We start from the raw sequence: 26,246 nt of genomic DNA on the forward strand, positions 1-26,246 counted from the left end.
GCGCCCCTGCTGATGAGAAGCAGGACGGAGAGCTCATCCTCAATACAACAGGTGAGCTTATATGGGTAAACGTTTACTCACCCCATCGTGGCACGAAGGGTTCGAGGGACGTCACGATACCACCACACACGTTTCATTGCCTCTCGTGTTCTCGCAAGGGCAGTGCCTGCTTCCAGAGCAGTCTACTTGGCAGCAGCTGGGGGAGAGAACTGATCCAGGGGAGCCTAATCCAGGGAGGGCTCCAACCGTGCCCAAACATCCCCGCAGAGACCAGGTGAGCGTAACAGCTAGTAGCGATCGCTGGAAGTTCATCTCCAGTTCTGAGCCAGATGTGGGTAAGCAAATTAGCCCAAATGCAAAACTTTTTCTCCAGGAAATTGTCTTTGTATTAGAGGGCAGTGCTACATTATACACAGCTTAATCAACCCAAGACAGACATTTGCAAGGCTGCCAGGACAACTACATACCTGGTTTTACCCTTATAAGGGATCATCCGTACAGTATAGTCCCGACGGCATTGTGGTTGGAACATTTGGCCATGTTTTCACAACACCAAGAAAGGTATGGTGGGTTTAAAAAGGAACAACGCATTGGGGTTCAATTGGGACATGGACGACCCTTTAGATCAAAAACATTTATCAAGCAAAATACTGTTAAGATTGGCTTCATCAGTGGGTGGAAAAGGATGTCAAGTTTCATCACTTATCCTTGACCTTAAACCCAGGGACCGCATCTCTCCTGCACTAAAAAGTCTTCACAGGCTCCTGGTTGCTGAACGGATTAAATTCAAATCCCTCTGCATCATCCACAAGGCTGTCTGGGCCAGGGGACCACACCATCTTCAGATTATTTTGACAAAATACTCACCCCTAGACCACGTCGCTCCAACTCTTGTGTGTAAAGGGTTTTGCTAAACACTGAGTGGGGGAGGTGGGGGGGGTCGCTCACTCTCCTATGCAGGCTCCTTCCTCTGGAACAGCCTGTTACGGAGAATTCTCAGAAATTTGCTAATTCCCTCCACCTTAGATACCCCAGCAACTTTGCTGGATTTGAGGACTGGATTTGTTTTAACCTGGAGAGAGCGAGATCCTTTTTTCCCCACTCATGTATTTTAGTGTGATTTCTGAGCTTTGTGTTTATTTTGGTTATGGAGCCTGACAAACTCCATAGGCGGCATCTTTTACATTGTGTCACACAGCACCTTCAGTGCAGTGGCACAGGGAAGTCTTTCAGATTTCCCAAAGGTTTAAATACCTTCTCTGGGATAAACTACTGTTTCCCAGAGCAGTAAAGTGAAATTGACTTTACTTATATTTATAACTTTCTAGAGCCAGCACACACCATCTTACAAAAGGGCGCTGGAGGGGTTACCTAGCATTCCCTTTTGTCTAGCTTCTCGTTTAACATTTATTTGTTACCCGTTTCTCACTGAATGGCAGGTGGCAGTGGTTTCGTTTTAACTACCGTGGTGTGCATTTAGTGCGGGCTGCATTCGCAGCTGCAGTAAAGCACCCAAGGGTGCCATTTTTGTCAAAATGGCCCCAGTCTTCTTTTTTCGCCATTTCTTTGGGAAAGGTCCTTCAGATTTACTCTGCGCACCAAACCAGGTTTGGTCCCATTGTTCGTTTTGCCTTTGGCGGGATTCACGAGTGAAGCCCGCCTCTGGCTCCAGGGTGTCTAGGGTGGCCAGGAAGTGAGGGAGGTGCCCGAAACTCCCTGTGCTTAGTCTCCTAGGAGACCCAAATGCACTCTGTAGCGATTGGCCGTCTAACTGTCCGGCAAGGACAACCACACTGCTGGGTGACTGACAGCTAGGCTGGAATGAATGGGAGAGAACTGAATAAAAGGCGAGGCTTTTGGCTTGGAAGGCAGAGTCGACCACTGGACGAAGGAACCAAAGAACTTTAAGAGGATGCCTGTTGCAACTCCTGGGCCGTTGGTTTGCCATATGAAGCGCTGCTGCTGTGTTGAAACTCCAAATTCGTATCGACAGACGCCCCTACAAGGACGACTTCTCCCCTTGAGTTGGTGGGACCAATCAACTCCAAAGTAAGCCACCTGCACATCCTTCTCAGAGCTGGTTGAATTTCCACAGAGTTGCTGCTGGAAACCGTATAGCCAGGGAGAGGAACACCAGATTGTGTGTGTTGTTTTTAAGTTGGCCTAGAGCTGCAGAAAGATCCTCCGGACTCCCAGGAAGCAGGACTGACCGAGCCTGAGTCCCCTCAACAAAGTGTGGGACCCCAGAAGCAAGGAAAGCCCATCTCGACAGACAGGAACCGCAGTGATGCTATTTGTGGTAGACGCGAGGAGCTAAAACACTGAACAGCCACTGATTTGAAGATTGCCGGTTGCGAGCGGTGACCGTCCCATTGCAGTGCAGGAGTCACCAGAAGTCCTCCCTCTTGTCCAGACAACTGAGGCCCAGGAATAGTGAGAGCTGCACAGGAACAGAAGTCACCTGCTGCACTTTTCCTTCAATACAAAATGTACTGTAAAAAGTCTGAGAGAACTTACCTCTTGCTGTAGAGTTGCTTGCATCTTCTACCACTCACAAGTCTAACGGCTTGTGGCCCCAACATTTGATTTCTTTTCTTCAAAGACTTCTAAAACATTGCGCAAAGACTTTTATACTTACTTACCAGAAGTGCGTTATCCTATAGAAGACTTTTTGCCCATTGACTTTGGCTTAGCCTATTATACTGAACGACTCTGTTTAGGGGAACCAAAAGTATTTGCCTGCTTAATATTATTTGTGGTCTCTTGTTGTTCTAATCATCTTTTCCTTTTACCAACTTCTAACAGTATTCTAAATGCAAACTAAGATATGAATATCCCCAGGACCCTAGCTATTGAAGTCACCTGAGGGTGTAGGTTGTGTCTGTGGGCCATCCCAAAAGGTTCTTTACTGATTTAGAAACTAAGAGTGAATAGTATCGAAGTGTGTTTGTGTGTTACTTTTTATATTGCTCCCTTCTGAAGAAGGCTTACTCTAACTGACTGATAAATTAATAACGGTTTATTCAAGAAACCTTCTGTGTAAGAGTTTATTTGAATACTTGTCACCGTGAATCTCTAACTCCCCTACAGCTCACACTGACCCCTCTTGCGATAAGCCTGGCTGCTCAACACGCTACCAAAGCTGTGTAGTACAAGCTTATATCAAAGGTTTGATTTCCTATACCTGTAGTCAGAGTTGTTGTAGTATGCAGTACCCTTTGGCAACACAAGCTTTGCCTAACACAGACCCCACCCCCACCTGCTCCTTGAGCAGGATCTTATCAAATTCCGGAAGCTCCTCAAGTCTTTCCTCTTTTCTTCATCCTTCTCTCCTCTGCTAATCCCACCGTTGCCAAATCGGTGTCCTTGGCCCTTGTGCATCCCGAGGGCCTTGACCTCCCACACCAATTCTTACAAGCTGTGGTCTCTCCACAGCACTTGCATCTGCACTCCCTCGGCTCTGGAGACTCACACTTATGCCTCCCGCGGCCTAAGCTCTGCAGCACTCAACAGTCCTAGCACTTCGTCCATGGCTCTCCCCCGGGCTCCGACTCCCCAGCACTTACCCCTCTTCCTTTCTGCACTTGCACATTCTGAATACTCACAAGGCATAGTAGGTTTGACCTCCCCCTCTGCTCTTAAATATTGTGATGTAATGTCGTAATGTATTTCCCACTCTCCCTGCCCTGTGGTCACTTTGAAACAGTATGACAATGCATTACTTACCGTAAAAGCATTTCTGATGGTTGTATCTGCTTAGATTCACATGCTGTGCATAGGTCCGACATCCAGTGGTCACTGCGGAGTATTGCATTTTGTTTTTCGTAGTCGAAAAGGGGACGTCGACAAGGCGTGTCTGTAACACTATCCCTATAGTGACGTGCGTTGTACCCACAATCCCTCACGCGTCGAGGTCCCTCTGTTTGTATTTTTCTGCCCTGAGGGAGGCTTTTAGCCGTGAGTGAGTACAGAAAAGAGAGAAATATATATAAAAGGATGTCTATGTTCCTTCCATCCGAGCGGGGAGGAAGGGTGGGCGCATGTGAATCTAAGCAGATACAACCATCAGAAATGCTTTTACGGTAAGTAATGCATTGTCTTCTGATGTTTGTTAATCTGCTTAGAATCACATGCTGTGCATAGACTAGCGAGCAGTACCCGGAGTTGGCGGTGGGTTATGAGAAGGAACAGTAGAAAAAAGATGTCTTAATACTGCCTGCCCAACCTGGGAATCAGATCTAGAGTGTGCATCTAAACAGTAGTGTTTTGTAAAGGTGTGCACAGAACTCCAGGTTGCCGCTTTGCAGATGGACTCAAGGGGAACATTTGCAATGAATGCTATGGAAGCCCCCGTGCCTCGAGTGGAATGTGCTCTTGGCTTGAAGGGTAGTTCTCTCTTAGCAAGAGTGTAACAGAGAGTGATGCATTGAACAATCCATCTAGATATAGTGGATTTTGAGACCGCATCTCCTTCTCTTCCTGCTGCCACCGAGACAAAGAACTGATTAGTCTTTCTCAGTGGTCTGGTTCTTTCCATGTAGAACATGACAGCTCTGCGTACATCTAGTGTATGCAGACTTTTTTCTCCCGAGCTGGAAGGGTTTTGAAAGAACGTTGGTAGTTCTATAGTTTGGTTTACATGAAATTTCGAGATGAATTTAGGTGCAAACCTTGGGTGTGTGCGTAGAACCACCTTATCTTTGTGAACTGTTACGAAGGGGTCTAGTACAGAAAGAGCCTGTAGTTCACTTACTCTCCTAATGGAGGTGATAGCTATTAGGAAAGCAGTCTTAAGGGTGATATCTTTAAGAGTTGCCTTGTGCATGGGTTCAAAGGGAGGGCCCACGAGTCTGGAAAGTACCACATTTAAGTCCCATCCGGGAGCTGGGTTAGCTATCGGAGGGTGTATCCTCTTTACCCCCTTCATGAAGGCTTTGATAACTGGTATCTTCCACCACGACACTTTAAGTTGGGAAGTGGTGTATGCAGAAAGTGCCGCTAGGTGGACTTTAATGGAATTGAACACTAAACCTGAATCCAGTAAATGGGTCAAGTATAGAATAATGTCAGTAGGAGAGCAGTCAACTGGGTTGATGCTAGTACCTCTACACCAGATAACGAATCTTTTCCATTTGCTAGAATAGCAGTGTCGAGTATTAGGTTTTCTGGCTTCCCTGAGGATGTACATACATCTCTGTGGGAGTTGTAAATGTCCAAATTCTATGATCTCAGGAGCCAGGCTGCTAAGTTCATGGTCTGAGGGCATGGATGCAGTGTTCTGCCCTTGTCTTGTGACAGCATGTTGTACGGGCAGGGAGGTTTCACTGGGGGAGATAGGGACATCTCCATCAAGTGAGCGAACCATGGCTGCCGGGCCCACATTGGGGCCACTAGTATCATTGTAACCTGCTCCTGATGCATCTTGTGCACCACTTTGTTGAGAAGGGGAGTCGGGGGAAAGGCGTAAACAAATTTCCCTGACCATAGAATCGACAGACCGTTCCCCTTGGACTGGTTCTGGGGGTACCTGGAGGCGTAACTTTGGCATTGTGAGTTTTCCAGAGTTGCGAACAGATCTATTTCCGGGAATCCCCATTGAGTGAAGACGTCTAAGACGATGTCTTTGTGTAATTGCCATTCGTACTCTCCGGGCAGGGGGAAGTCTCTGCTGAGTTTGTCTGCTAGAAGATTGTGGTGCTGTCTGTGAGGACCATCACTGTCTTTCCTTGTAGCTGTTTCTGAAAGGCTTTCAGTGCTTTGAACACCGCTAGTAGTTCCAGCAGGTTTATATGCTTGGATGCTAAGCTCGGAGTCCAAACTCCGTGGGCCGTCTGATGGGATAGGTGAGCCCCCCATCCTGTAAGGGATGCGTCTGTGGTTAGAGTGGCTTCCACTGCGGGTGTGGCAAAAGTTTTCCCTAATAACAGGTTTTCTTTTGTCCACCACTGTAGCGAGAGAACCAAGGCCTGCGAGACCACCACTAGATCGTCCCATTGTCCGCTGGCCTGACACCACTGGCTGTAGAGCCACTCTTGCATTGGGCGCATGCGCAGGCGCGCGTGAGGTACCAAATAAATACATGACGCCATCATCCCTAGCAAGCGCATTGCTTTGCGTACCGTCACCTCTCGGCCTGCTACATAATGGGGAATCTGAAACAGCATGTTTTGGACCCTCTCGTTGGAGGGGAATACGAGGCCGTCCTTTGTTCGAATTAGAGCCTCTAGGAATTGTTTGATTTGGCTGGGGTCTAAGCTGGACTTCTTTTCGTTGATGGAGAAGCCCAGTTGGGACAAAAGGTCTACGGTCTTTTGGGTATTGGAGAAGCATGTTTCGTAAGAATCCCCTGTTATGAGCCAGTCGTCGAGGTAAGGGTATACCGGGATGGACAATCTGCGCAGGTGGGCCGCTGCCACTGCCAGAACTTTCGTGAATACCCTTGGTGCAGATGCTATCCCGAAGGGTAGTACTCTGAACTGGTAGTGTTTGTCCTCTATCTTGAACCTGAGGTATTTTCTGTGCGATGTCAACATTAAAATATGAAAGTATGCATCTTTCATGTCCAGTGTTGTCATGTAATCCCCTTGTGATAACAGTGGGATTACCTCCTGTAAGGTCACCATACGAAACTTTTGGGGTTTGACAAATATGTTCGCTGGGCGCAGATCTAATACAGGGCGCATGGTTAAGTCCTTTTTGGGTACAAGGAAGTACACTGAATAAATACCTTCTGTTACCTGTGATAGGGGGACGGGCTCTATAGCTTCTTTCTTCAGTAGTTCTTCCACCTCTTGAAGAAGAATGGAGAGGTGTTGCGGTGTCATGTGTCGGTTCCGTGGGGGTTTGTACTTCGGGGAACCGTTGAACTCGATGCAGTATCCGTGGGCTATGGTGGATAATACCCAACGGTCTGACGTGATTCCCTCCCATGCTGAAAGGAACGATGTTAGCCGGCCCCCGACCGGTGATGCATGGGAGGGGACCCGAATTTTCGGGTCATTTGCTGGTATTGGGCGTGGAACCTCTGGGGCTGGAGCCACGACCTCTTCCTCTGCCACGGCGTTGGCCTCTTTGACTGAACTGGGTGTTACCCTAGTTAGTGGGCCAGTTGGAGCCAGAGTAATATTGTTGTTGTTGGTTCTGCTGCTGCCTTTGGCCACGAAAGGAGCGTTTATTACCATAGCCTCGCCTGTTAGGGGGCCTAGAAATTTGATCAAGAGTCTTGATGGTATCAAACTCTTTTTTAGCATGTTCTAGGGCCTCATCTACTGCTTTCCCAAACAGATGCTTCTGTTCAATGGGTTTATTTATGAGGGAGGCTTGGGTTTCGGGCTTAAAACGTGAATTGCGTAGCCAAACGTGGCGTTTGAGAAGTATTCCCTGCACTAGGGAGCGGCCAGCCGTCTCAGCGGCATCTAGGGAGTTCTTAACGATGCACTGGTTTACCAGTGTGCCCTCTGATATTATAGCTAGCAGGCGAGAACGCAGAGGTTCAGGTGCTTCCTCTGCTTCGCTGCGCAGCTTGTTCCACTGTGCATCTGCATAGCTAGCTAAAAGTGAGTTGTTATTAGCAATTCTAGTAGAGAAGGCGGCGGAGGTCGTGATTCTCTTCCCCAGTGCGTAGAGTTTTTTGCCTTCTTTGTCTGGAGGTGCTTCACTAGTGGATAGTGGCACCCCTGCTCTTTTTCTTGTGTTGGTAACCACAAGGGAGTCCGGAATAGAGTGTCCTCTGATGTATAAAGGGTCAGAGGATGAAGGGCTGAAGAGCTTTTCTATTCAAGGGTTGACCCCTCTTACTAAAGCTGGGTTAGTAAGGGAAGGAGAAATTCTTCTTTTAATAGAAGCCAGGAGTGGAATAGATTGGCTAACAGGGGCTTTTTCTTTGATGACTTTTTCTACAAAGTCAAAGTCTGGAAGAGTTTCCCCTGTATCAATTTCAAAATGCGCTGCTGCCTTGCGCAATAGTGCATTGAGGGAAGGTTGGTCATCTATGGGAGAGGAGTTCCCATGTGAATCCTTGAGAGGAGAAGGGAGAAAGGCATCAGGGTCTGAATGTACTGATGGGGATTGCCAAGGCTGCACTGACGGTGAATGCCAGGGCTGCGAGGTAGCTGTATCCTCTTCAAAACCTGTAGCAGTGGTGTAAGGATCTTCTTCGAACCCCTCTTCCTCAAGTTCTACCTCTTCTTCTCCACCCAAACACTCCTCATCTTCTTGGAGGTATTGCTCCTCCTCAGTGAGGTCAACCAGCCTAGGAATCTTGACTCTCGGGTCATCCTGTGGCCATTCTCTTTGTCTTTTGTGAGTGGGTGGGTCTTGGTTTCCTAGAAACCTTTCCATTTTCTCCATGCAAGAATGGAGTCTTTCAAGGGTCTCATGGGGTACCCCTGAATAGTCTAGAGGGGGGAAATTAGTGTTTTCGCCTTCGAATCGTTTCGAACGCTCCCACAACGTCGACGAGAGGTTCCCGTCTCCTTCTGAAAAGCCTTCAGGTAGTTCGGAAGCGTCCTTTGGAGAAAGGGGCAGTTCCTGGCTACTTTTATGTTTTTTCGACGCGGTATTCGACGTTTGTTTCGTCGTCCGCGTACGTTTGTCTTCGGCGACAATTCTCGCTAGGCTCTCGACCACGATTTTGTCCGTCGAGGGCTCTGGTGTCGACGTTGTGTGCGTTGCGCGTTGTACCTCGACGGTCGCTCTATGGAGCGTTGCGTCGGATGTTTTTGGGGTAGCGCCCGTGTTAGATGGAAGCCCAATCGCTGGTCGCGGCTGCGTTTGCGGGTGGGGCTTGTGACCTTTACGGTCTGCGGTAGACGCCGGAGTGCCCTGCGTCCCCTTCGGCGCTGATGGATCCTTCGTTCTCGACGAAGAAGAGCCGTGGGTAGTGTGTTTAGCCTTATGGGGTTTGTGTGCGTCCTTGTCGCCGGGGTGTTCATCCCCATAAGCAGGGCGTGAGCCGAGCCCGTCGGGGCCGGGGACGGACGACGAGGAGCGGGAGCGCTCCTTCTGGGGGTTCATGACTTCCGTAACGGACGTCGAGTTATCGCACTCCTCGTCACTTTCAGTAACAGCGGCAGCGGGTGAGGAAACTGACTTCGACATCGCGTAGTCCGCCCACCTCTTAACCCTACGTTAAGAGTCCTGGGTTTTAAGAGCTTGCAGGCTGCGCAGCTGTTCTCTATGTGATCGAGGGGTAAGCAACGATTACAGAGCTTGTGCTTATCTTTCCAAGTATATTTGCCCCTGCAGCGTGGGCAAAACTTAAATGGTGTCCTCTCCATAGCTGAGGCAATAATAGCTGGCGATAACAACCCAAAGGGAAAGAAAGGGGAGAAAGAAAGACATTCTCAAAGAGAAGAGACAAAGTTCTAACCCCCACTCTCCCTACCGTAAGTTGGCCGTCGAGGCCAGGCCACGTGTTCGGCAGCGCCGAAGGATCTCCTCCGCTCTTCCTCTCCGTCGAAAATCAGTTCGGCGGAGAAACAGCTTCACAGCTAACGTCGAGGGGGAGGGATCGTTATCAGTATATTAAGTTATGACAAAAGGACCGAGGTCCGTGGCAAGTATAGCAATGTCTCTCTAGGAGCTCCGCGAAAGGCGACCAAAAACTGGGCGGAAAAAAACTATCTGAGGGACCTCGACGCGTGAGGGATTGTGGGTACAACGCACGTCACTATAGGGATAGTGTTACAGACACGCCTTGTCGACGTCCCCTTTTCGACTACGAAAAACAAAATGCAATACTCCGCAGTGACCACTGGATGTCGGACCTATGCACAGCATGTGATTCTAAGCAGATTAACAAACATCAGAAATTATTCTATAAGCGCCTAACAAGCAACCAATAAAGATGACAGTATGTTTTAAATTAGCATATGCATGCCAAACTTATCCTAGGAACAATTGTTCAACAAGAAGTTTAAATAATTAACCAATCTAGGGTACTTATAGGAAGTTTAGGGTAAACCAAAGTACACTCATAGGAGCTCAATGCATTAATAGTTCTGGCGATTATTGCGGTTATCACTGCAAATCTAGTTTCAAGTGCTTGGAAAGTCATGTAATGCATTACCATCATAACTACCCACAATATGGGACTCAATAGATCGTCCTGGGAAGTTTAGGGTGTGAAGGCCAAAAGTCAATCCAACCAGGGTATCAGACTAAGGATACATTGCATCATCTAGTTCCAAAGGTAAGAACATTGTGTTGGAGCCATTCTCCCAGAATGTAAATATCTAAATGCACTAGACAATTTGAAAGACAGTAGTCCTTGGAGGTTTCTTGTGAAAGAATAAGGCAGTGAAAAATCCCTAGTGTCTAGGGCAACCCCACAGAGGATTTCTGGTTCCACCACCAAAAGGTAAGGCAAAGGTAGATCGGCTTTTACACCTTTTTGGATTCAATGGGGGATCAGGGGGCACTTAATTATGAAGCCCAACTCATCCACGACACAAAGGCACCAATGATTTCAAGTAAGCCTAGGCCATTGGGGGCAACTGCTCTCCACAATGATTGCAGCGTTAGGACTAAGAATATAGTTAACTCTGACGGCTCAATCCCGTGAGTAAGTGTTTCTGGTCTCAGTTTGCAACCTCTCTGTTCATTATACTACCTTGCTGGACTTCAGGCTTTCGACAATGGGCCTCTGTTTCAGTACCCATAATAAAGAAGGACCTAACCGATGCAGCAGACAGAACCAATCTTGGTGACCTGGCTAGGGTCACCAGGGCAGTGCGGACATTAAGTTAGGTTATTGTGCATTTGTAGAACACCTTATATATCATTGGTATGATCTCAAAGTGCTGTGGGTTGAACGCCCTTGGGGACCGTAGTCCAGGTCAGTGGAGATAATAGGGTAGTATATAGTGCTTGGGTGCACTCTATATGTGTGCAGCTAGTGCAGTTTGCGTGGTGTGTAGCTGCATTAAAATGCCAATTGTGGTGCGCTGGTTGTGTGAGATCAGTAGAATGTCTGCAGCAATGCCACTGACCTTAAGAGTCTGCATTTTGGCAGTGGTGGAGCTTGTGTATAAGATGTGTGCAGCTGGGCCGAATTGATAGAGGGGGGTATAGCTGCATTCTATTGTTTGTTGGTGTAGAGGATAGAGTGAACATTTCAGTATGTGTGAGTGTCTGTGCGATTGGTGGGAGACCCTTATTCCAGATTCCCTCCAGTGCCGCTGAGCTGACCGTATCAATTCTAGAGGTTCTGTGCATTGGTTCTTCAAGGGAAATTCTCTGTCTAGTACAGAGTTTGTTCTGATTACTAGGCTCAAGGTTGCCTTTACCTGCTAGGCAGTGCAATTCGTGTACAGTTGCCCTATTCCTAATCTTTATTGAGTTAAGCAAATTGCAGGTCTATGGTCGTTCATGTGCCTCGTTGAGTGTGCCATTATTTATTGCATCATATCTTGTTCTGAGGTTACATCCAGTTCTGTTCTTTCAGACTTACGAATGCTAACTAGATTCAATGACTGGTGCTCAGTGGACCCAAGGACCAGAAACAGCTGCTATGGTAATCTCTGTGTCTTGTTGGGTCTGCAGATTGCTTAAACGATGACATCTCAGTGAGCATTTACTTCAGTTCTGTTCTATCGGCATACACGTATATCCTAGGTAAGAAGACTGTTACTCGGTGAGCCCAAAGGTTTGGCAACAGATCAGGCTGTGATGTTGCTGGTGTGTTTGACTGGCCTTGTTAAATGCAGCAGGGGTTGGACTGTTCCTGATCTTGTCGGCGGTTGGAGTGTTAACAAGCGGCCGCACCTCAGTGTCACTTGCAGGAGCTTGCCTAGCCATATACCTCGCCTCCTTCAGATCATATTCCCTTGTGGTGAAACAGTCAGCCAGTTTCTGAAGCTCGGTTAAAAGTGTAAGTGGACCCATTTTCCGGGTCCCGGGTAATTATTTATAACGGGTCAATGGGTGTTCTGGTCATTGTTTGGTTTGAATTGTGGAATTATATTGCATCATTGTCCCTTCTGGGAGCTAAGAGTGCCAGAGAGTTCATCCGATTGTAGAGTGTAGTGCATATCTGCAAGAGACAAAAGAGCAAGTCCAACTAAGCATAGTTGATACTGCGCACCAGGTGAAGGAGTTCCTGGCATCAATTCCTAGGCAGGTCAGGCTAACCTGACTTGATCAGAGACCATTTTGTATACTTCGTGGACGACATGATCTGGCCCAATCGTAATGTTTCGAACTACAAGTGCTCATAGACTCTGGGATTGTAGTTCTGCGCATTATTTCCCCAAATAAGTAAGATCAACATATCCACGGCTGATAACGCAGTGCATACTTAAACTTAGAGGATGGTAATGATTAAACTCAGTCATGGCGAAGAACATAAGTGCTGCTAGGACTTGGGTTTGGAGTCCGGGTATTAGTTTCCAGACAGATGTAGCTAAACATCTCCTGGTTATAGAGCATGGTGCATGTCTGGTCGAGGACAATGAGCGAGCCCAGTCATGGCGTAAGAGCATTTATATCTCAGGTTTGAAGTTGTGGGCATTAAGATTGTAGCGTGGTTTGGGGAATCGCAAAGTCAGCTCTTTAGTGCAAGGGAGCAACTAGTCAATTGCTGCCGAGCTAGCAGCTTCCTAACATTGAAACAGACTGATCACTAGAGCCGGCTTCTCTGTCCTGACTGTTCTTACATTCCCGTGTTGATGCCGTTACAGGCAATTCTGGACATTGATGGGTCGAGTGGCCCAAAGCAGTCCCTCACATGATTTAGGGAAAAAGTCAGGTTTTGAGTGCTTTGCGGAAAGCCATGTAGTCTTGGCTGTGTCAAACGTGGGGAGGCAGCGAGTTCCACAGTGTTGGCGCTAGGGTTGAGTAGGCGAACCCTCCGATGCTGAATTGGAGATGTGAACCACTAGGAGGAGAGCCGTGCTCGACCTTAGGGTGCGGGTTGGGAGGTAAGGCATAATCTTTTCTTGTAGGTATAAGGGGCCGGCTTTGTGCAACACTCGGTAAGTAGCGTACAGGATTTTGAAGGTGGCCCTTCGTCCAATTGGGAGCCAGTGTAGGGTACGGAGAGCAGGAGAGATTTGAGCCCTTCGTCCCAGTGCAAGAAGCAGTTTGACAGCCACGTTTTGGACTCTTTGGAGTTTAAGTTGGTAGGCTGGTGCACCCAGGTAGATTGCGTTCGCATAATCAAGTCTGGACAGGACAATGGACATAATGGCAGCCAGTCAATTAGGTGACGTAAGGGAAGAAGCACTTCAGAATCTTAAGGTGGTCGTGACAGGATTTGGATACATTATTGATGTGGCAAGACAGGGTTAGGTCAGAGTCCATTGTGCAGTCAAGGTTTTTGATGGTGGTGGAGGTAGGTGGGGAAATGCTGAGGGGTGGGTGGCCATGGGGGCAGTTGCAGGAATAGAATTGTATTGCTGGACACCATGATCACAGTTTTCCCTGTATTCCAAAGGAGATAGTTACTGGTCCATCCATAAGTCAATATCTGTGAGACATGCTACTAGGTCAGGGTGAGGATCTGAGCTCGATTTGGGAATTCTCAGGATGATGTGTGTCGTCAGTGTAGTTCTAGCAGCTAAGCTGAGAGCGGATTAACAGTACTCCAGCACCAGCAAAGCACTTCTACCCGGTGGAGAGCGACATAAGAAGAGCCCTCGAGTCAGTTACGTCGGGCTGTAATTTCCGCAGCATGTCTCCACTCCGGATGATGCAGGCTAACTATGGGCACATGGCTTCCATAAGACTGAAGAGGACGTTCAAGTAGGCACAGGCTATGCCCACTAGATCAATAGAGGGAGGCCTCATGGTGGTGTCCTATGGTCAATAGAAAGCAGATCCTCACCAGCCAGAGTTTGCTTTGGCAACAACCTGCCAGAGCAGCTTCCAGGAGTGCCACTGTGGCATTTTCTACTTTGGATTCCAAGTTCCAGTTCTCAGCCTCATGAATGGCTTCAAGTTTCCTCCTGAAACACATCTGGTATGAAGGCGACTCCAGTCCACATATCGGAGAACTTGCAACATTCAAACCCAGAGTGGCTATTCAATCACAGATAGCCAGCTCAGCCACAGTCATGACATCACTCTAGTTTGGATGTGGATTAGTGCGTTTAGGGTTTTCAGTTCAGACCAACCCCTGCTCAAGCACAAAAAGTCACCTTTTAGCCAGAACCCGTGAAGAGTACAACTATATATGGCCATTTCTTACCCCAGCCAGGGAGGAAGATCGCCAACAAAGAGTGAGCCAAGTAGAAAAGGCTTAAACAACAAGTTCAGCCATTTTTGCCACTGTCCTAAACAAGCATTGGCAATGTCAATAATTTTGGCATTTACTGTTCTTTGCATGTTGCATTTATAGGCACCAAGGTGCAAGAAGAGTGTAAAGTTTTAGGTGGATGCACTAAGGGGTGCAGGAGTGCAATAGAACAGGAATACAGTAAATGAGGAAGCCATTGATAGAGGGTGCCATCGATGATGAGCAACAGGAAATATGAGCGAGCAAGGGTGTGAGTGAGGGTAAGAAATAAAGCGAGATGGCGAGAGGGAATAGGGAGAGGAGGTTGGAAAAGGTAGGGTGGGGTAAAGAGATGGCAGGGTTGTGTAGAGAAAGAGGGTGTAGGGTGGGTGGATGGGGGAATGGAAAGTACAATGGGTTGTTAGGGTAGAGAGGGCGAGGGTAGGGTGGGTGCGGGTAGAGAGTGGATGGAGGTAGGGTTGGTAGGTGGGGCCAGACAGAGTGGGGGTCCGGTGGATGGATAAATCAAGTGGCTACAGGCAAACTTGGTTAAGACATTTGTTTTACACCGGGAGCTCATTTACAGCAGCAAACTAGTCATTAACCCTCAGAAGAATGCTTAGCAAGAACACTGGCAGGCTATATACAACACAAGGTTTGATGTTACTAGATAATATAGCTAGCTCAAAGATCTCCCAGGTGGTTTTGGCTGGGCCAGGCAGCCCACGCAAAACACAGTAGGGGCTAGAATGGCTATAGGGATTAGCATGGCCAGACCGGTCAATGGGTTGGTAAATAACCCAACACCCACAAACTGTGTGCCGCTCCTCACTTTTCTAGCTGAACTCCAATGCAATCATTTTGGCTTTTAGATGGAGCTAAAATGCCACCTAATAACACGCTATCAATGAGAGCACTTGGACATAGGCTCTACTACACACAATAGTGGGAATAATATTTAAACATTGATATTTAAATTGTTGGCGTGAGTGGGCCGGGACCATCCAAACAGTTCAAAATGTGTGCACACAGTGACTTTCTTTGGCAGCTGGCCACAGATTTGGTCCGATAATCTGCATGTCACAAGTGAGAAATAAGCACGCATAATTGATCAATAATTCTTTCCGGTTTTTGGCAGCGCATTCAGCTTTTAATTGCAAAACCACCCGCTATTGTGCCTGACAAACGACACACAAATGAAGGGAAGCACAGTGCTCAAATTGCAGCAGGCACACACCCATAAAATACACCAGTGTGATTAAAATAGCACATGAACATCCACTGAACAGCATCAGTTCTCGAGCATGGGGTCTGGCATGGATTCACATGCTCATGAATATTCCCCATAGTCAGGCTGGGAATCCTCAGTAAAAGAAAACATTTTCTCTTTCGTTTACAAACAGTCTTTCTCCTATAAACCCTTCACTGGGCTCTGGGTGTTACTGCCCCCAGCCAATGACTGCCCTCTCCCTAAGCCCCTGATCCAGCAGCCATCTTCAGTGTTTTGCTCCGTAGCTTATCGAGACGTTTTCACGCCTTTACGGTTAAAAGTTTGATTTTTGTCAAATAAGAGCCTGTGTGCTCTTTCCTTCTTCGACCAGCAAGCAGGGATCCATTTGTCAGTGTTTTCATCGCCCCCTCAAGGGCAAGGATCGTCGAGTTTCATCGAAGATTCAGGAAGGCCATTGGGTCTACACCGCACGCCAGACCATATCGGAGGAGAATAAGGACGGAGGTTCCCTCTTCAAGCTCTGCTCCAGCTGCAGATTAAGGAACGTGTTTGTGGAGGACCTGCCTCTACTGCCTCCAGCCGGACCACAGAGAGGTCGATTGTGGGATTCACCAAACGCACCATGAAGGATCGGCACAGCAGGTTAGCGGCGTGGATCAGTGCGAAGGCCTCTACCCCAGGCGACAGCAGCATGCCTCACCCAGGACCGGCCTGTCCGAGGAGCATGCTCATAAGTTCTTTGAGGTCACCCCACCTGTGGTTGTCCAAGATAAGGCCAAGCACTGCAGCATGGCTCAGTGCCAAGGCCTCTACCACAGGCGACAGCGGCATGCCTCACCCAGGACCGGCCTGTCCGAGGAGCAGGCTCATAAATTCGTTGCGGTCGCCCCACCTGGGGTGGTCCAATATAAGGCCAAGCACTGCAAGTCCGTTTCTGTTGGTGTCGCTGCGCAAGCGGGTCCCGCGACATGAAGGGCGCGAGCGACATCACCGTCGGCTTCCATCGCAAGCCAACGCTCAAGCTCCTCCTTGAAAAGGAAGTCGTCCACCCCTGGGAAGCTGCGGGAGAAGGCCAAGGCACCTAGAAAGGCGGCCGACCTGCCCTTGAAGGCTCAGGTGGCCCAAGAGAAATCATCCTCGTCGATCGTAACTTGTGGCAGCCGCCCTCTCGAAGGCAAAAGCAGCTGACCAGGCCAAGCGTACTCCAGTCATGCCCAGAGTGGCCCTTCCTCCCAGGTGGGAGGCTTCGGCCAAACCGTTGGAGAAGACACCGGAGAAAAACATGCCAGCCCTGAGCCCAGCGAGGACCCCTCAGGATGCAAAGAAGGGTGGGGGCAGTGGAGGCCTCCACGGTACTCCAAGGCACAGATATCTCTTCGTCGGATGACGAGGACATGGTGTGCATTCAGACCGTCGTGGAATACGCAGAGAACGACGACAGCGACGAAGAGGAGAAAGAGGCACCCAATGCCGCCTAATCAACCGCCGCTTCAGCCACCTCCTATACCTTCCCCCCCCCTATGGAGACGGACATGGAGTCGGAGATCGGAGACGGACACAGACGACGGCGGAACCCCCCCCCCCCGACCCCCTGTAGAGGGCACTGCTTCCGGACTAAGTGGTTTCATTCCACTCCATGGTCGCCTGGGCGTCTGAGCTCTTCCAGCTAAAGCCGGAGGAGACCAAGAAAGAAGGGTTCCCGTATCAGCGCTGAGAGGCTAAAACTAAGTCCATTCTGGCAGTGCCCCTTCTGAACGACATCTGGGACGAGGGCCTGACACTGCTGAAGAACCCTGCCTCAGTGAAAAGAGACCGGATGGAGAATAAATACTGGCTGCCGGAGTCCACACCCAGGTGCCTGCGGTCTCAGCCATCACCAGCATCAGTGGTCGCGGCGGCGCGGAAGTCGTCGTCCAACCCGTCATCCTCAGCCTCCATTCCCCCTGACAGCGAGGGGAAGAATTTGGATGTCATGGGTAGAAGGGTCATCTACTCGGCGGATACGACAGTCAAGGCGGCCAATGCCTTAGCGATCCTGGCCAGGTACGACCGTGAGTTGTGCTATGAGATGGCCCAGCTGCTGGACTTCCTCCCCAAGGACAAATGGGTCGAGGCGCTGGAGATAATCCAGGAGGGCAAGGTGGCATCAGACCACGCCATCACTGTAGCCCTGGACATCGCAGACACAGGGTTCTGCCAGATGGGCAACGGTCTTTGCCTTAGTCGTCGTGGCTGGCTGAAGGCCACCAACTTCATGCAGTCCTGGACATGCCATTCGACGGGGACAATCTCTTTGTAAGAGCTGTCGAATCACTCCAGGCCATGAAGACCGACACAGACGGCTTGTGACCTGGGCACGCTGCAGCAGCATCGTCCGTCCGTCTATCCATCCTTTCGTTCCTCGGGAAGATAGTCAGGCAGATCATCCAAAGGCTTTGGTTGGGGATTAGCCTTGTACCGCCAACCCTCCCCTTCCTCGGCCCAGGAGGCTTACAGGGGTCGCTCCAAGGCCTTCGGAGGTGGCCGCCGTCAAGGGCCCCAAAGCGGCGCACAGGCCTCCAAGCAGGATTGAACCGGCCAGGACGTCGGGGCCCCCCACCCCTGCACACCCTGGTGGGAGGCCAGCTGGCGAACTTTGTCTGCGCATGGGAAAACATATCCACTGATCGATGGGTGCTGGATGCTCTCGCCCATGGACATACCCTGAAGTTTCAGCAAAAAAGTGTCCACGGATGCCACCTGTGGCTCGACAGGAACGACATTCCTCAGCTGCTGCTGGAGGTTCGAGCCATGTTAAACAAAGGGGTGATAGAGTTAGTTCTAAAGCGACCTCGGAGCTCCGTATCTACTCCAGATACTTCTTGGTAAGAAAGGCGACCGGGGATTGGAGGCCCATCCTCGATCTACGAATCAAGTACATCAAGTCACAAAAATTCAGGAAGTTCATGATGGTCACGTTGCAGCACGTGTTCGGCCAACTAGAGGAGGGAAGACTGCCTGTTGGCGTTGGATCTAGAGGACGTGTACTTCTACGCTCCATTCACTAAAAACATTGCAAGTTCCTGCACTTCGTCGTACAAGGGAAACATTACCAGTTCAAGGTTCTCCCCTTCGGACTGAAGTCGGCTCCCAGAGTATTTACGAAGTGACTGGCTCCGGTGGCGGCCCCTCTGCACCCTACATGGAATACACGTGTACCCATACCTCGACGACTGGCTCATCCGCGCCAAGTCAAGGGACATCGCCGTCGACCACATGGAGAGGACCGTCCGGCTGCTGATGGATCTAGGGTTCTCTGAACTTTCCAAAGCCCTGCTTGATGCAATCACAGGACACGCTGTTCCTGGGGGCCGGTCTCAACACGGTGTCCTGCCTGGGGGCTCCCTCGGAAGAGAGGGTAGCGGCCATTCTGGGCAAGTTGCAATGGCTGTTAGCACTCAAGATCGCCACTGCTCGGCATGATGTGGTGTAGTTACCTGATCTGGCTCTGCAGCTTGTGGAAGCAACCACTTCAGATTTCTGGACGTTTGATGGATCCAAGTGTCCGGAAGCTTCAAGGACAGGATTGTGCTCGACGAGGAGTTCTGTCGAGCGATAAAGTGGTTTGGCGTGCGCTCCAAAATCACCGGAGCAACAGACTTCCGGAGACCCTCATATTAGGGGACGGTCACGACGGACGCTTCCCTGGAGGGCTGGGGAGCCCACACTGGATGTCTCCATGCCAGAGGCCTGAGGCAGCCGGAGGAAAAGGAGCTACACATCAACGTCCTGGAACTACGGGCTGCGTTCTGGGCCCTCAAGTCATTCCTTCCGTCCCTCAAGGGCAATGTAGCGAGGGTCTACATGGACAATACCACCACAATGTTTTACACCAGGAAACAGGGGGTTGGGGATGGGACACCAGGTCCCGGCGCTCTCATCCACCTGAGAGTTTCACCTGGCGGGAGTGAAGAACACTGTCGCTGACTCTCAGCAGAGAGCGGCGCTCTTGCTACGAGTGAGCTTCGGCAGGATCAAGTGGACAGCCTATTCCGTACCTGGGGGCAAACCGCAGATCGATCTATTTGCGACGGCGACGAACACCAAGTGTCAGAGGTTCGCCAGCAGATTCCCCCAGCTGGGGAGCATGGGGGACGCATACTTCTTCCTGAGGGAAGGCCTGTTCCTGTACACGTTCCCTCTGTTGACTCTCCTACGGAGAGTCGTCAGTCAACTCAGACGGTGCAGGATGATCCTCATTGCACCAGCGTGGCCGAGGTAGATCTGGTGCCTGGATCTTCTCCACATGTCGGTGTCCCCTCCGGTCAAGCTTCCAGTGGTCGCAGATCTACTCGCCAGGGAAGGAGGTGCAATCCTGCACCACGACCCAGGTTCGCTGAACCCCAAGGCCTGGCTCTTGCAGCATTAGAGTTTGGTGGTTACGAGCTGCCGGCAGACTGCAGGGAGGTTCTTGCCAGAGCCAGGGAGTTGTCGACTCAAATGCTACAGGCACAAATGGAAACGTTTCGCAATTTGGCGCCGGTTGCAGAAGATTTAACTCCTGTCCCCCCCGCTCAAGTCCTTCCCTACTTGTTGTCGTTGGCTAATGTGGGGCTGGCCCACGCCTCCATCAAAGTGCATCTGGCGCCCATCTCCCGCTACACCAGATCTCTGGGATGGTCTTGTCTTTGGTCACACCGTTTAGTTAAGGAGTTCATTAAAGGACTGCTTTGCTCATTCCCACCGGTGAAGGCGCCTGCCCCGGCGTGGGAACTCAACGTGGTGCTGACTAGGCTCATGGGGGCTCACTTCAAGACAATGCATCAACCTCCTCTCAAGTTCAGCTTTCCTCGTGGCCATCACGTTGCCAGGAGGGTGAGAGTGGGCGAGATCCATGACCTGTCCTGTAAGCGGCCCTATTGGACTTTCCACGAGATGAGGGTGGTGCTGCGGACGCTCAAGGTTCCGTCGGAATTTCATCTCAACGAGCCCTTGGTGTTGCCCGTGTTTCCCTCCCCCCCCGCATCCTCCCCCCACCCCTGCCCAGCGCCTTTGTCGCTGGCTGAAAGGACTTTGCACTCACTGGATGTGGCTTGAGCGCTGAAGTTTTACGTGGCCCGCACTAAGAGCTTCCGGAAGACTTCTCAGCTTTTTGTGAACTTTGGTCCTGTGAACCATGGGAAGTCCTTGTCCAAGGCTTTCATCTCCAGGTGGCTCTCCGGCTGCATCACTCATTGTCACCGGTTGGCAAACAGACCGTTGCCTGGCTGTCCGAGAGCCCATTTCACCTTCCGGTCTGGTGTACCCCTGCTGGACATCTGCAGGGCTGCTACATGGAAGTCTACGCACACCCTCACAAAATTCTACTGCGTCGACAGGGATTCCAGGGAGGAGCCCAGAGTCGGCCAAGCAGTGCTACGCAACATGTTTGCCTGATGGTGAGCCCGGTTCAAGAAGTAGGGGTAATTGCTTCTGTTGAGCCTTGCCATCTCCTGTGGTTGTGTATTTATGTATATACTGCCATTCATGAGCATGTGAATCCATGCCGGAACCCATGCTGGAGAAGGAACAAGTTAGTTACTTACCTGTAACTTTTGTTCTACAGAATGGGTCTGGCATGGATTCACATGCGAACCCTCCCTCCGACTCCTCTGCGGCTCATCTTGGCCCTACTGCCACTTTACGTGCTACCAAATCTGAAGATGGCTGCCAGAGGAGGGGGCATAGGGAGAAGGCAGTCATTGGCTGAGGGCAGTATGACCCACAGCTCAGTGATTGGTTTATAGGAGAAAGACAGTTTGTAAATGAAAGTGAAACTGTTTTTTTCTTTTACCGCGATGGGGAATATTCACAAGCATGTGAAGCCATGTCAGAGCCATGCTGGAGAACAACAGTTACAGGTAAGTAACTTGTTCCTTGTCAGTGAGGCGGGGACATTATTCACACCGCAGAGAGGTTGGGCATTATGGTGATAGCAGAAGTGCCTAGATTTGAGATTTAGCCCATGTGAGGTGAAGCCAGGGCAGCACATTTTTCAATAGGCGACTGCCATTTCTGACATGGGTCGTCATTTCCATATGTTTAGTGGGCACAAATAAGATTGCAGCATAGGCCTGAATGACATAGGTGAACGAACCACCACCAGAACCTATTAGCCTAGCAGCACACAGGAGTGGGTCATGTAATTTCTTTTGTTTCCCTTTGTGTTAAATTCAAATAGGCCCCATGCATTGGTAATACAACACTTAAATTGAAGTAGGAGATGGCACGTAGATCGATGCAAGAAGCCTCCTGGCGTTTTAACTAAATATATGGGGCAGCAGGGCCATGGGTGGAAAGCAGGCTGGCAAATAGTATACGCCAACATCTTAGTGAAAGGAAAGTGTGAGTAGCAAAGCAAGTGAGCAACACATGAACATTCATACAGAGTGTTCGTCTTTGAAGCCAGAGAGCTGGAATGAGGATCAATTACAAGGTAGCTAGAACCATCACCCAAAGCTCCGCACGGTCACCAAATTGGGGGTCAGGGTTCCCCTTAATCCCCAAGGCTGGCACTCCTGACAGGTGGTGGCCTGAGGATAAAGCACACTGCTGTGTGTGTGGCTGTGTGTGTGTTGTCTGAGCCCCTCCTTGACTGGGGGCAGACAGGTTCTATATAAATACCCCTGGAGAACAGCACCTCACAAGCATAAAAGGGAGGTAATCTATTGTGCCATGTCACAGGTTTCCCATGGGGGGGGCACAGTGATGGGCAGGGCAAGACAGACATAGGATACTGTTAAAGCAGCCACAAGGCAGCTACAAGGTGGGGTTATAAACATGTTGTGGGAGGGAGGGGAAACAGAGCCACAAGTAGCAAGCAGCTCGGGGAAGATATTGCGCAAGGCAGACCCGAGAGGCTAGAGGAAGCAAACAGGCTAGGGGGGCAGGTGACAGAGGGAACCCCGGCCACACAGGCTGGATCAGGCAGGGCACTGGCATTGTGGTAGAACACTGGTCTCAAGCCGACCTCGTCGGGTACTCAGGTTCTCCTTGTCACATTCGTAGACAGTCAGCAATGTTGTCCTGGTGGACATCTTGTACGGTGGGTCCGGGGCTCCAGGACCTCTACTTCTGAGCGTGTATGCACCTTCCCCAGGCTCCCTCGGAGGTCCCCGTTAGGCTGGGCGATGTATCCCCGGGAAACCCTGCAATGCCTGCCTAGGTCCCTATCTCGCACCATGGTACTAGTGCCGCCGCTGGGGCCCCAGCAGCATTCTGTCCTCTGATCGCTGTCCCCCGGCAGAGGAGATCCGCAGCAGCCCAGGAGACAGAGCAAAGCCCTGGTCAGCATCACATCACCGGACAACCATGGACCAGTCGTAGGTAGGAGGGGGTGGGGGGCAGGAGTAGTGCAGAAGGGTTGTGGGTGCAGGCAGTGCGGATGGTAGGCAGCACCGGGTGCAGGCAGGATTCGAAGAGGCAACACCAGCAGGTGGCGGCAGCAGCAGCGGCTCACTCCTCCCCCCTCCTCAGTGTCCATCCTGCTGCCCTCCTCAGCTATCAATATTGCCATGTACTGTCCTCCAATATTTAAGTTTATTGTTCAGAAGCATGAAAGAATGGACTATCTAATTGAGACTACAATGATCTAGAGTATGCCGATATTCAGACTGACAAAAGGCTGAACTGTAGTTTTTGAAACTTTCCACATACCAATTTCGAGCATTTTAATTTCAAGTACAAAAGGAGTACTAAATGTGTAGCAAAATTGTTCATTATAGCGCAGCAGGTCTTCTGAAAAATAGTCCCAACATCCTCCAGCTTGCATGTCCTTACGCTTGCCTCCATTTACTGCTACGCTGCTATAACCTCTACAGAAAATACAGAAAATACTCCACAATAGATGCAAACATATCTTAAGAGCAATACCAACATTAATTTAAAAAACCATGTAGCTTAATACTCACCAAAGAAACAACCAATGTGAACAGCCAGGCATAAATGAAGAAGTAGTCGCCTCCTATTTTTATAATATATAACAGGAGAGAAGTCACAGGTAGCAGAATGCACTGGGTCACCAGAAACTTCTTAAGAGCATCTTTGAAAAAAAATGCCACGGTCTGTAAAAAAAAGAAAAATAAAAAAAAAGGTACTAGTTTAATTTATGAATAATTATGAAGTGCAACTTACACCCTTCAGCGGTGAGCATGCAAGCACATGTGCAGAGTAAACACTACAGTAACTTGAGACGTGTATATTTTAAAAGACATTTTGAATTTTAAGGGTTTTGAATGTTAAGGAAACAAAAATGTCTGTTTACAGAAAGCAAGATGGTTGCTTTCTTTCCTTAAAGATTCAGCAATGTGTTCTAAATGGAAGCATTTTTCAACGCTACAACCAATTAAAAAAAAAAAAACGTATCTTCAGGATTGTTAAGAGATACGATTTCATGAACCTAACTGGCAGGTGGGCACATATGTGCTGGGGCCTTGTGAAAAATATGCATGATCAACCAAGCAAAGGGGTTTAAATGTAATGGTCCCGGCTACTGGGAACCAATGCAGCTATTTCGAAGCATGGGACGTGAGCCTTCTTTGCCAGTTTAAGAATTCTCATCAGGGAATTTTGGAGATGTGATGAATCTGATGGAGTCATCACAGATTTCCTGGCAGTGACGACCACCGATGTTGCCAGGGGACGGCAGCCGCTACCCGATACTGACCCTGGGGGGCAGCTATACGAGGAAGGATCCCAAGGGGGCAGACAACTTCCAGCGAGATGTCATGACTTCATCAGGTGAGACTAGGTATCCCCCGCTCCCCATTTCCTCATTGAAGATAACCTCCCTCCCACATCCAATACCCCTCAAGGCCTAAGACCTTTCCCCCCAGGCATATAAACCAACCTTCCTACTTTGGTCTGCCTTGTGAAACATATGAAACCACCTTCTCCAGTCCCACCTATCAATCTTCCAGTACCGACTTGCCATTGAAAACCATTGAGAATGTTCATCCAATTTTTTTGTTCCAATTGTCAGAAATTGACTTCCTTTCCCAGAATTATCAAAATACTGGGACGAGGAAGAGGGAATTGAGCAATGTAGAGCGAAAGAGGCCACAAGCCCAGCAAGCACTCTAGTTGTTGCTCGCATACACCTGTGCCCGGGAAATTTAAAGAGCAGAGGCAGAGAGCTGATGTCTGCTGCTGGCAGGAGAGAGCTGCATCTCCTCGCAGTGACTGAGAGACTGAAAGGCTGTGTGGTGGAGCCAGGCGGCTCACCGACCAAGTAGAAAAAAGCTGCTGCACGAGAAGGACATGCTGCAGGAATGCCAGGAGCTGACGAGAGACTCCTGGGCGTTCGCAGGCGACAGAGAGCAGCGCTTCACTTACCGGAAACTGGAACAAAGCAGACGTCGAGTGGAAGCCGCGAGAGACGGAAAAACCAAGAGGAAGCGGTCGCGAGAAGGAAGCAGATGGAAGCGCTTCAGAGGCTGACTGCATGACAACCCAGGAATGCCAACAAGAGCCAGTGAGTCCACACTGAGACAGCAGGGAGACACTGTGGCATATCGGCGGTTACGACGAATGCAAGTAATTGGAAATAAAGTCACTGAGCGAGAAAGAACAAAATGACTTGTTGGCTAAAGGGGCAACTGAACTACAAGCAAACGACTTACAAATATGTGAATGTATACAGTGCAAGTATATGGTAAACCAGAATAGGATAATATATCAAGAAGATACATGATCAAACAAATATATGTGCAACACTGGGAGAGGGCACAAACCTGTATGAAAGTCCTGGCAGGAGAGTATACCAGGCAATTACAAGTGTGTGAATACAAGAAGTCCTGAGAAGAAACATCAGGACTAGGAAAAGAATCGCGTTAACCAGGAGAAAAAAAGAAAAACTCGGGCAGAAAGCTATACTAGGTGTCCTCAAAGAGACGAAATTACAAAGACAGACAGTTTTGTACATCAGTGTTGTTGGTGGCCAAGAAAGGCACAAGGAACTGTTTGTGAAACAGCAGAGGGTAAAGAGGAATCCAGGGGAAGGGAATCTCCCCCCACCCCTCCTCTGGAGCAAAGACCTTTATCCTTGAACTTGTGTTGGCGCTATTTATTCTTCCTTTATGAACACTTTCCTGAACCACCCAAGGTCAAAGACATTTCCAACTTCACCTTAGAATTTAGTTTATAGTTTGAGGGTCAGATCGAGCTTTGGACAGACTTTTTTGTTTTGGACATGCTAAAAGGGCCTTTAACCAAAATCATGGCTAACTTGTGTCAGAGTTTTATTCCCGACTCCTCACAAAGCCTTAGTATCAGATAAGGGACGACCAAGATATAATTAATTGCAAAAAATCTAGGGTGGGCGGGGGGAGTTGAAGGTATTTGCGAATTGTATCTGGTGACTAAAGCAGAGGTTATTTAGTTAACAAATCTGTTCAACACAAATACCTACTACTTTATTCACGTATGGGACCACAGATAATTTGCTGTCAATGATCACACCTAAACTATGGAGTTTATCCACAAGAAGAGACAGATCTCATGGAAGCTGGCCATAACGAAGGAGTCCATTTAGATAGGTGAGAGATACACAGTAAAAAGTCAGTCCTCCCAGCACTGAATTTCAACAGATTTCAGCCCATCCATTTACCTACCGCTCAATCCCAAAGAAAGCTCGGATGTGGGGGCAATGTCACCTCATCCAGATGGAAAAGAAAGTTGGTGTTCATTTCAGAATTAGTTTTTAAAGAGGTTGCAGATAGAAATTTAATATTAGAGGCAACATAAAAGCACCTTGTAGGTATTTTTTTGGGTGGTGGGAATTTC

The 26,246-nt window shown here is 49.3% G+C and overlaps 1 protein-coding gene across 1 annotated transcript in view; it reads right to left on the minus strand.

Annotated features, from left to right (window-relative positions):
* The window catches only part of ZMPSTE24 (zinc metallopeptidase STE24), a 413,896-nt gene that overhangs the window by 266,098 nt on the left and 121,552 nt on the right, over positions 1-26,246 (minus strand). Inside the window, exon 5 of the mRNA XM_069610066.1 lies at positions 23,375-23,527. Coding sequence (XP_069466167.1) covers positions 23,375-23,527 — 153 coding nt within the window. The remainder of the gene's footprint in view (positions 1-23,374; positions 23,528-26,246) is intronic.

The sequence above is a fragment of the Ambystoma mexicanum genome, chromosome 8 (assembly GCF_040938575.1).
Source record: "Ambystoma mexicanum isolate Mex_15411 chromosome 8, UKY_AmexF1_1, whole genome shotgun sequence".
NCBI lineage: Eukaryota > Metazoa > Chordata > Amphibia > Caudata > Ambystomatidae > Ambystoma > Ambystoma mexicanum.